Raw genomic sequence first — 12562 nt, forward strand, 5'->3', positions numbered from 1 at the left:
AGGAAAGAAGAAAGCCATGCAGTAAAAGCTCAGACTGGCTAGGATTGACACCTGGGGACCCCGCGCTGATGGCATTTGCACATAATGTGGTATGCCCGAACGGCTCGCCTGTTCAGTCAGTATTTTTGAAACTACTGCAGCGGCGAATAGAGATGGCAAGGAATGTAAATATGGCAGGAGAAGAGAGATAAAGGGATGAAGATGAAGCATTCCAATATTGATGCAGACAGAAAAAACGCCTGACAGAAAGACAAAGAGAGAAAAGTACGTGATTGGTTTTTTTTTTGTATGTGCTTCTCCTCCTGCTGCTCGGGGACTATTGTTCGGGAGGCGGACTGATAACTGGAGCCCGCTCCTCGTGGCAGCAAAGGGATACAAGATGCAAGTTGCATGTTAATTGAGCTGAATACTAATTGGAGAGACAAAAAAAAGAAGAAGATGAAGAAACCACTATTTCAGCTTCAACCCTCCTCCTCCCTCCACACAAGGAGACCAGTGGTTAGCTGAGCTGAACCGCCGGTGTAAGCAAGAATGATGCTGTTCAAAAAGGATATTTATCATCCTGACTAACTCTTGGACTCCTTGGAACTTGTATTTTTTTATTTTTACATCTACTGTATGAAATTTAAATAGCCAATTTAAAATATATAATATTTCCCCGTATTTAACGGGGTGGGTGAGCATTATTTTGCAATATTCTTTCTTAATTATTATTATTATTGACCCTTTGTTTCATCCGGCTCTTGAGATTAAAACCTTTTTTCAGGGGAAACTTGGCCAAGATAGCGCACCAGTACTAGGTTACAGGAATTATAAAATTGGGCAAAAAGACATTTACGTAAAACTCAAAGGACGTTGAGAACAAACAGGAGACCCCTAATACAAAACCCATCTTGGAAATAGTAATTGCACTCTTCAGTTACAGAGGTTTGAACTCTCCCAGGGAGACAACTCATTAAGCTGTAATGGTTTCCATGACCAGGGCGAGAACTAGAAGAGGGACTACAAAGTTGTGAGGAAATCCTGGGTACCCTGTGGCGCATCCTTCTCAGAAAAAGAATCATAACAGTTGCTGGTAAAGGACAGAAAACTACACAGATGAATATAAATTTATAAATAAAAAAAATATATACAATATACGTCAATGCTTATATTCACTTTAGGCTTATAAAAATCAAGGTAATAGTGTACAGGACAATAAGCTGGATATAAAACGTAGTGAGCCATAAAACACAGAAAGCCGGTAGCAACGCATAGAGAAGGAAGCTTACATGGTGATGGTGAGACAGCGCTTAAGAAAAGTTAGGCAGATTCTGATTTAAGATTTGAATTGATATATCTTTTTACGATTAAATAGTGCTGATTAGCACTGCTGTGCACGATTAGCACTGCTGGTTTGACTGTTCATAATAAAGTGGATGTTTATAATGTGATAAGATACCAAAAATGATGACTCTCACATTTGATTTGTACACGACGTTCTGCCCCCCTTGAAATGTAAATGCAACTCAAAACGCACCGACCTGCTCTTTGCTTCTTCATTGCTGCTTTCTGAGGTTGACACAAAACTGCATGTGAGTTCTCTGCTCAAGTCAATGGTGATACTGCAAATGCACACGTACCAGTGGTCACATAAATGTGTGTAACACAGGTGCTGATGTTGATGAAGGGATGTAATGTGGAATACTTAATATGTTTTATCTTCATCCTCCTCCTTGTGTATTACCGTGCTGCACTCCGTGTGTGCACAACAGGCACAGACTTGCCTTAAATCATCAATTATCTTTCTGGTGTATGATAGTACTGATTAAGATGTGACCAATCTGCTGTTGGAGAACCACGCAGATGTAACACAGTTGGTGAAACTGCATTTCCTTTTTATTTGTCTCACTGGCAGGACTCATGAGTGGTCGTAGCCGCAAAACAGATATTTCAGGGCGTTTCTCCACATTTGTAGCAAACTGTGAGAGTTGAAATGAGGCTTATGCAGATGGATAATTTTACAATAATTTAAATCTAGCTTTAATGGAACCAGGCATTGTCTGTGGTTTTATGAACATGATTATAAAAATGCATATTTCTGCCTTTGTGGTTACATACATACAGTTTGAGTCCCGACATTTGGCCACAGAGTTTTACAGGTTTCTAAAACCACACAGGCTCATTACAGCCTTTATCTGTCTTAACAGAAACCAAAAGGAATTTGATTTACAACATAAAAATCCAGACAAGAGCTCAGCCCAGACCTGAATAGATTCTGAAAATACAGTGATACAGTATATCAAAGAAATCATAGGTACTGTGTATCAAAGAAATCACTCACGGAGCATTTTCTGATACTCTGGGAAGAGTTTATTTTAAATTCTCAAAGAGTAACCGTACTTGTTACCCCCAAATCAGACTCAAAATTGTAGGCAAGAAAATAAAGGTTGGCTGGCAACTGATAACAAGTTTTACTTTCATTATAGGGCACAAATGCAGACAACAGACCACAATATGTGAATACAAATTCTAGGTAAATGTGCAGAAAAGGATGCACAACTTTCAAAAACAATTTGCATTTGATGTTTGGTTCGAGACATCCACACACTTAAATCCCTACAGTGCATCACTTAAGCCTTTGGTCAGACCTTGTTTATTATACCTCCGCATCTGGCGATAGCCATGGCCATGTTTTTGGGTTTGCCATCCGTTCATATGTACGTACGTAAATTCAACGCCTCATGCGTATGTACGTACATCCATCTGTCCTGTTCTTGTGAATGCCTGCAGGGAGTTTCTTGAAATTTGGCACAAACGTTTCCTTGGCCTCAAGGATGAACTGATTAAATTTTGGGGTAAAAGGTCAAAAGCCAAGGTCTCCGTCACCTCACATTGACCCATGTTCGTGATAATATCTAATATCCATGATATCTTGATCATTGAGGAACTTTCTTTAAATTTGACACAAACATTCACTTGAACTCAAGCATGAACTGATACAATTTTGTTGGTTGAAGATCGAGCATTGACAATTTACAATTCCCAGCTTTTCTGCAGCATCATCTATGTTTAAAACACTGTCTACTGTCGATCAGCTTTATCAGCCATGTGAGCACAATAAGAATTCCTTCACAGTCTTCACTTCATATATCGTATCGGTTTGGATAGACATTGATGTAAACGGCAGCTTGGGTGGCTAGTGGAGGCATCCAACCTTGAGGCAGTAATTCTAGTTCATATTTATTTTAACTTTTGGTCTACCAGGCCAAAAAGCTAAAATAAAGTGATATAGTGCATTGATCATAGTGTACGGCTCTCTTTGACTGGTTGCACTTATAGATGGTTCCGGCACTATCGCAAAAATTCAGCCGAGTATTCCCGCATGTTCACAAATTACTTAAAATCAATATTAGTGGCACTTTCAATAAGATAATCCATCCACCCGACAGATGTGCCACGTCAAGACTCAGATTGAACTGCATGATTTTTGTGAAGGTGCGCTTTGGACTGGTCACAACAAAAAGTCTCTGAAATTATCTATTGTGTTTATATTTTTGTTGAGTGTATTTCAGTAAATTTCTAAATATACCTGTATCAGTATTTGATTCTCTAAAAGTCAACATTAAGCATAAAAATCTATTAAGATTGTATTTCTTGTGGAATTTTTGGGTAATATAACTGCAATTGTTACCGTCACAAAGAATTAGGCCAACAAATGTTCTCATTTGAATGTTCATCAAAGCAAACTAAAACTGTCCACATTTCTTTTATTTTTTTATTTCTAGACCCTGTGCTATTACAGTCCCAGCAAAACCAGTACTAACCGCTGTCCTTGTCCTGTGTGATTGATAGGTGTGTTGGTAGTGAATGTGACATGGCGGAAGAGAACCTACGTGGGAACTCTGTTAGACTGCACCAAACACGACTGGGCACCTCCAAGGTAACATTTCCTTTTTCTTTCCCTGCTTCTATGTTTCTGCACAGAGAAATTTAAAGGCACACCATGTCAAACATATTGTACTGTATGTCTCAGCTCAAGACTCAAGATAACTGTAGCTCAGATGACTAAATTGGGAAAGTGAGACTAAAGATGCATTTGCACCACTGGAAGTTTCCCCTGGGAACAGGAAACTATCAACCGCACTATCAAATCAAACACTACCAGACTGTGTAACAGTTTCTTTCCACAAGGCAAGGCAAATTTATTTGTGTAGAACATTTCAGCAACAAGGCAATTCAAAGTGCTTCACATAAAACCATTAAAAGCATCAAAACATCAGGCAAAAGAAAAGGACATTTAAAAACAATTAAGAACAGACATTAAAACATCACAAAACCATATTTAAAACATTAAGCAAGCTAAAAATAGGATAAAAGTTACAGTGCAGTTTAGGACGTCCTCAAATCTGGTTCACTGAAAGGCAGCAGCAAACACAAAAAGTTTCCCGTCTTGATTTAAAGGAGCTGAGAGTCTCAGCAGACCTGCAGGTTTCTAGGACTTTGTTCCAGATATGTGGAGCATAAAACTGAACGCTTCTCCTCCATGTTTAGTTCTGACTCTGGGGACAGAAAGGAGACCCGTCCCAGACGACCTGATGGGTCTGGATGGTTTATAAAGGTAGCAGCAGATCAGAAATGTATTTTGGCCCTAAACCATTCAGTGCTTTATAACCCAACAGTACAATTTTATAGTGGATTATTTGTTGGACAGGTGTAAAGACCTCAGAACTGGAGTGATGTGATCCACTTTCTTGGTCTTAGTGGGGACTCGAGCTGCAGCGTTCTGAATCAGCTGCAGCTGTCTGATTGACTTTTTACAGAGACCCTTAAACACACCGTTACAGTAGTTGAGTCTACTGAAGATAAAGGGACAAGTTTTTCCAAATCCTGTTGTGACATAAGTCCTCTAATCCTTGATATAGGCAATAAGACTGTTAAACATGTAACACTCTGCACCTAGTTGGACTCTATTTATGCTGCTTTACTGAGACCTTTACTATAGGACATACTGGTCACTATTTATTATTTATTTTCATGTCTTATATTTATTACTTTTCACCCTGGTCCTGAGATACGTTACCTCGTTCCACTGTGTATAAATATGTCTATGCTCAGAATGACAATTGAATTAACCTTGATCCTTGAACCTGTGTTTTCACCTGAGGGACTAGGGATACAGTATTACCCGCTATGGAAAGTCCCTGCTCAGGGTGTAGTACTCTCTTTGGGGTGGGCAGTTAGCATTTTCTGCAGCTTTGTTACACACCTGGTTGTTACAAAACCTTCAGATGCAGACAGGTTCCTGTTATGAGGAGGGTGTTTTTCCAGGACCCAAATGCAAACTCACAGACTCGAGGTATCAAGTTCCAAAATACAGTCTTTATTGTCCAAAAACAAACAAAAAAAAAACAACTAACCAAAAGGTGGCACCGAGCGTGTCCACTTACTTCCAATCGGGAGGGCAACTCGACCGACAGCTCTAGGGGGACACGGCTGACAGGGCAGTCGGCAGACCAGCGCACAGAGACGGCGTCAACAATCCTCCAAGCCGGGAGGGCAACTCCACCGACTGGTGACTTTGACCGGGAATATCCACAGGCGGCACAGAGGCCGAAGGAACGGGAACGGGAACAGGACTGACGGAGAGCTGACGGAGAGCAGACGGAAGACAGACGGAGAGCAGACGGAAGACGGACGGGTGGCTAACAAAAAATGAACCGACAACCAGAGTTGTGCAGGGGCAGGGTACATATAGTCTGGGGAGGTGATCAGGGAGATGCAGTACACCTGCAGGTGGTGATCAGGGGTGAGTGGCTGCATCTGCTGGGACCGGTGAGGGGCGTGGCCACGGGAGGTGAGGGGCGTGGCCACAGACAAAGACAGGGGACACCGGAGGAGAGGTGATCAGGGGCAAAACGGAGGAAAAAACTGGACTCCTGACAGTTCCTTTGCGAAAAAAAAGTTCCTGGAGCACTATGGTCATATTGACACACAAAATGCACAGTTCAGTTTGTACTGCAAGTTTTTTAGCAGAGAAAACAAAAAAAAATATGCATAACGCACAATACAAACCAATGGGTGGCGTCACGGTGTGTTGCCACTTGTCGTAGATACATAAATATTCTAAGCTCTCTTGCACTCGAACTACCGCGCATTAAAAATGCATATTGCTTGTTTTATATTTTAACTCTATTTGTGTTTAATTTTATGCATTTAATCGGTTCTCGTGCATTTTATCTGTTCTTATACATCTCATTTCTTTTCTATATTTTTAAATGTTCCTTTATACCTGTTTTTATGTAAAACATTGTATGTAATCGTCTTGCTGTGAAGCACTTTGAGCTGCACTTTTTGTATGAAAGGTGCTATACAAATAAAGTTTATTATCATTATTATTAATAGAAACCAGCTAACCTTAAAGGCTAACCCTGCAGAGTTAATGATTTTTATGTCTCTATGACGAGTGGTTAGCAGGCTGCCCATGCTAGCATGCAGCTGATAGACGACAACTGGTGGGCTGCCAAAATATTTCAGATGGAAGTGTTCGGATCAGAGGAAGTACTTGCAGAGAAGTGTTATTTCAAACTGAACACCCTGCACCAAACTATTCCGGATGAAAAAGCATGCATCTTTTGATGGAACACACGTTCTGCCCTTTACAAATTCAAATTGGCATTCATGAGAAATAAAGTGTGCCACTTATAGCTGCAGCAGTGTCACTTCATCTGCTATGATCAATAACTAATAGTGACAAATGTTACATTATGTTTTTATATTCATCATTATACAGCAACTGTAGTGCAAAGCTGTGTCATCTCACTTTAAGGCAATACAGATATACTGGAGGACCTCCAGCTCTATAAAACCAGAAAAAAGCAATGTAATGTTGCCATGGTTACACTATATTACTCTGCTGGCTGCAACAATAGCCTGGAGTATTTGTTTCCTTTCTTTTACCGTTTCCATTTTTGAAAATAAAGTAGGCCAATTTAGCTATTAACAGTCTGTTTTTTTCTTATATTTTAAATTTGTATGTGAATTAAATTAATTTCCATTAATTTCAGCATCAAAATGCCCACTGAATATTTTGTAAAGCTTTGTTTTGGCTCGTTAAACAGCCAGTAAGTCTTTAATTGAAAACAGGTCAGGGAAAAAACACGACTGTGGTTAAATAATATTGTAAGATCATGAATTCATTATGATTGCCTTTTAATAGTAACATTACTGTTCTATGTTTTGGGCACAAGTTAATGTTTTGCAATGAGTTTTTATTGTAAATATCCGTTTTGATCTCTCTTTTTTTAATTTTTATCCATTTTACAGTTATTCTTACTCTTAGTTTATTTGATTAATTGAAAAGTGCACTTATTTCCGAATCTTGCAAAAAGTATAAGAAGGCTGAATTGGCTCTGAGGCTGTCAGCTGTTGTTCCATGATAATCAGCTTCCAAACCATTTGTTATGTCACAAAAAAAAGCTCCTAATTTCACCACTTACAATCAGAATTTAATTTAGCACAGAGAAGCTTCCCCTTTCAGCAGACGATGAGGAAAACGGCCTGTGCACACACATCGTTCTGCACAGTAAGAAAAACAATGAGAAAAACATGACCTGTAAGTGGAGCAGGACTTTAACCAAAACACTCTCCACTGCCCATCTAACTGATTTACTAACGGTGAGTTGGTCTTGTGGTTGCTGAGTGAAAAATGTGACAGTCCTTCCTTCCTCTGCTGAAACCTCTGTATTGTTGCTCCTGTATGCAAATGAATGTTGTCATGGCAATTACAGCATAATCTCCGAAAGCGGGGACAAAATTGCTCTTTTCATTTGGACTCTTGTCACTGCGCACGTCTGTCAATGGAGACTGAATGTGGTTTCATTATATAATTCAATCGAATGAAACGCTTTCTCTTTGATGATTCCTCTCTGAATAAATACGTGGACAAAAGATTCAATTAAAACACATACACACGTGGAAAAATAAATGTTAGGCAAAGGTGAGAAAAACTGACTCTGAGGCAGAGAAAACAGAGTTTGGTTCACAGATGGAGAATGCTCTGTCACCCCTGGTCCGGTGTTTGGTTCTGAGTGGTGAGGACAGCAGAGGCTGTAGGAAGGAGTGGAGCAGTTGGGCGAGGTGGGAGGGGGGCCTGGAGCCAGAGGAGGCTCTGGAGGACACGGGTGATGTGGTCACTGGAGCAGCTGAGTTTTGGATGCACTGCAGTTTGTTCAGTACTTTGGATGATGTGCCGTAAAGGATGCTGATGGAGTAGTTGAGTCTGGATGTGATGAAGGTCATGGATCATGGGTCATGGATCATGAAACATAGGTCATGGGTCATGGATCACGGGTCATGGGTCATGGATCATGGGTCATGGATCACGAGTCACGGGTCAAGGATCACGAACCATGGATCATTGCTCATGAATCATGAGTCATGGATCATGAATCATGAATCATGGGTCATGGGTCATGGATCATGAATCATGGGTCAAGGATCATGGGTTATGGGTCATGGATCATGGGTCATGGGTCATGAGTCATGGATCATGAATCATGGATCATGAATCATGGGTCAAGGATCATGGGTTATGGGTCATGGATCATGAATCATGGGTCAAGGATCATGGGTCATGGGTCATGGATCATGGGTCATGGGTCAAGGATCATGGGTTATGGGTCATGGATCATGGGTCATGGGTCATGGATCATGAATCATGGGTCAAGGATCATGGGTTATGGATTAAGGATCATGGGTCATGGATCATGAATCATGGGTCATGGATCATGAATCATGGGTCAAGGATCATGGGTCATGGATCAAGGATCATGGGTCATGGATCATGAATCATGGGTCATGGGTCAAGGATCATGGGTTATGGGTCATGGATCATGAATCATGAGTCATGGGTCAAGGATCATGGGTTATGGGTCATGGATCATGAATCATGGGTCAAGGATCATGAGTTATGGGTCATGGATCATGGGTCATGGATCATGAATCATGGGTCATGGGTCATGGATCATGAATCATGAATCATGGGTCAAGGATCATGGGTTATGGGTCATGGGTCAAGGATCATGGGTTATGGGTCATGGATCATGAATCATGGGTCAAGGATCATGGGTTATGGATCATGGGTCATGGATCATGAATCATGGGTCATGGATCATGAATCATGGGTCAAGGATCATGGGTCATGGATCAAGGATCATGGGTCATGGGTCATGGATCATGAATCATGGGTCAAGGATCATGGGTCATGGATCAAGGATCATGGGTTATGGGTCATGGATCATGGGTCGTGGGTCATGGGTCATGCCTTGGGACAGAGGAGCACAGGAGCAGGTGCAGTTGTTGACGTTGATAAACTGTCGTCTGTCTGCAAGATATGATCTTAGCCAGGAAGGGCACTGGTGGTGATGTTGAGGAACGGTGTGAGGCGTAATAGTAGCATGGTGTGGTTGATGGTGTCGAAAGCTGCAGTGTGGCGGAGGAGGACGATGGTGCTGAGGTGACCAGAGTCTGAGGAGAGGTGGAGATCGTTAGGGACTACGAGGAGGGCTTTTTCCATGCTGTGTGCGTAAACTAGATTGAAATGGTGGAAGCATGTCGTTGGAGATGTGGTGGGCTCTACAACATGTTCCAGAATTTTTGATGAGATTGGAGATGGGCTGGAAATTGGTTATGAAGTCAGGATTGAGTCCAGGTTTTTTGAGGATGTTTTGGGGGGCAGAACCAGAGGTGAACGAAGAGTTCATGGCGAGCTTACTGTACCATAAATGTAATGAGTGCGCTATGTCATTTCCCATACAGTCACATCTTTGTCAATGCTGTATATACAGTGGTGCATGAACCCCTCAGAATTCTCCATATCTCAGCATAAATATCATGTAAAACATCTTTAGATTTTCACACAAGGTGATGCGTGAGTGGAGCTGAGGCGGGTGGAATAAAGTCTGATTGCTAAAAACAGCACCTCTGTCTGTTTGGTTCACATTGGCCGTATGGTTGTATTTATGTACGTATATGTAATTTTAAGTTTTAACACAATAAATTGGTGAGTTCTATAAAAAGTTGCCTCCATAAAGTTGTTGTGAACGAGAAAATAAGCTATAGTCCTTTTAACACAACAGACATTTTAACTCCGTTACGTTATGTGACCCAGTTAAGTCATCACAGTGACTCAGCCATGGACAAGATGCACCCATCGTGAATACACCTGCACTTTTCTTTTCATGACAAGTCAAAATGTCAGCAATGAAAAAGGTCAACAGCAACCAAAACAGTTTTTTATACCAAGTTGTTAACATATTTATTTCTGCAGTAACATTTCTCATTTTAACATGGGAGTCTATTGAATGACTCTTTTTGAAGACACCCTCAAATACCCATTGCACTTTTTGGCATTTCCGTCAAAAATTTGGGCAGGATGAGGAGTGAGGATTTTGAGATGACAAGAGATGTGAGTATACAAAATAAAACAAAGATTGGTAAATATAAAAAAAATGGTGAACAAAAGAAAACGTTGCCTAGTGAGAGGAGTGGATTGTGACAATAAGTTTCACATTATTTAAAACATAACAAAATTCAGCTGAAAGTAACATCACTCAGTGAATCAAAGCTGCCCTTTTAAGCTAAGTTAAGTTAAGTTAAGGCATGAAAGCAAAATACGGTATTTGAAATATCAAAGAAAATGCATACAATTTTAGCCGGAAGTCATGGGAACTGAAGTGACATTCAGGGACCGACTGGTGGGGGAAAAAAAGCAATTACAAACATCACAGCACTTGTGAGATATCATCATTTTTAAATCACAGAAGGGAACAAGAAAGTCTAGTCTCAATGTGCTCAGCAGTCTGTTTCATTAATTTAGTTATTAAAACCCAAAACAGTTGTTGCAAGGTCAGAAAATATTAACAGAGTCTTTAACACCAACCAGTCATGTGATGAAGTGTCAAAGGTGGAAAGTAATGTCTATCTTTAAAGCCCTTAGACTTACAGACCCCATCAACTTCAGTGAAATGTGAAGTACATTTACTAAAGTATTTTACTTACACACTTTTACTTTGAGTATTTCCATTTTGTGCTACTTTCAGAGGGAAACATCATAATTTCTACTCCATTCATTCTAATCCACTCATTTGACAGATGATTTGATATGAGCATCTTTTTCTATTTAATTCACTTCAATTCATATAGAGCCAACTCACAACAGAAGTCATCTGAGGGCACTTACCATATTAAGGTTAAGACCTTACAGTATTATAGAGAGGCATAATTAGTATATAGCATATATAACAATTCAACAAGTTCCACATGAACATGGCTTTCGACCACGATGTTTTTGAAGTGATATATACCATGTATATATACACACTCTGCAAAGCATTGCACTTGTACTTATAAGATATGACAGTAAATCTACCTACCGCTTTGAATTATGTTTTTATAAGTATTACTTATTTGCTCCTCAGTCTGTTTGACACATTGCAGCTAAATGGATAAAACTAAAGATCATAAGAAGAATACATACAGTACATTTAATGAAACATGCACATGCAACTATAGTCAGATCTTCCTGTGCACTTGATGGTAAGCCTCTCAACTTAGGTTTTACATTCACAAAGTCAGTGATTTGTTTGCCAGCACATCCTTCAATCATTCAGCAACTGCAGCTATGCTGCTTTCAGCCCCGATTATGTGTCTCTCTTATGTGTCTCTCTTCTAAAATTATAGTTTGCTGTCTCTGCTATCAGTACACTTGTCCATGTTCGTGATTGCCCAGATGCTGCAAACACACCCTCTGTTACGTGAACGCGCTCAGAGCCTAAAGCAGAAAGCCTGAGTTAACACAGAAAGCTGATAACCACCATCGTAGGACCGATTATCTCGGACTGCAAGTTTCCGCTTTGTTGAGTGAGCTCAGACAAAGAAAGCCTGGATCTGTTGAATTTGTTTCGTATTCCACCTCTCTGGAGTCAGAGACACCTACTCAAAAAGCACAAACAGTGGGAGAGAGAAGACAGAAAGTTGACATGAAGTAGAAGAAGATAAATGCACCAAGAGGGAAAGAGAGATTGAAGGAGAGCGGAGGTGCTCAGCTAAAGGCTCTGCTTTCCATTCTACTTTTGGAAACTCTAGGAACAACAAGTAAGCCTGCACTCTGAGAGTGCTACAACAAACACACTTACTTGATAGGAAAATGTAAGAAAATACAACTTTGGTGAAGTTCAGTTCAATTCAATTCAATTCAATTCAATTCAATTCAATTCAATTCAATTCAATTCAATTCAATTTATATCGCGCCAAATCACAACACAGGTTATTTCATGGCACCTAACACGTTAAATAAAAGCACAGAAACTATGCCAGCGAGGGAACTGTATGGAGAGGCAACAGACAATAAGCAAAAACTACAGGAGAGAAAAAGCATGAAGTTGGAAATATACTGGCAGATTCAAACTTCAACCAATAGTTGGTGAAACACAAACATTTCATTCCTACTGCAGGAAGGTAGACAAGGAGCTACAAACTTATTTTCCCTTTAAAACAGACTATTCTCAGAGCTTGGCAAATA

General features: G+C 40.3%; 1 protein-coding gene across 3 annotated transcripts in view; it reads left to right on the forward strand.

Moving 5' to 3' along the window:
- The window catches only part of znf608 (zinc finger protein 608), a 69549-nt gene that overhangs the window by 30675 nt on the left and 26312 nt on the right, over positions 1–12562 (forward strand). For all 3 annotated transcript variants that reach the window (XM_069169395.1, XM_069169394.1, XM_069169396.1), the window contains exon 3: positions 3835–3922. In XM_069169395.1, the coding sequence (XP_069025496.1) occupies positions 3835–3922 (88 nt within the window). The remainder of the gene's footprint in view (positions 1–3834; positions 3923–12562) is intronic.

This window comes from Embiotoca jacksoni, unplaced genomic scaffold (assembly GCF_022577435.1).
Source record: "Embiotoca jacksoni isolate LCO1_2020_lvr unplaced genomic scaffold, fEmbJac1.0.p SCAF_44, whole genome shotgun sequence".
NCBI classification, from domain to species: Eukaryota; Metazoa; Chordata; class Actinopteri; family Embiotocidae; genus Embiotoca; species Embiotoca jacksoni.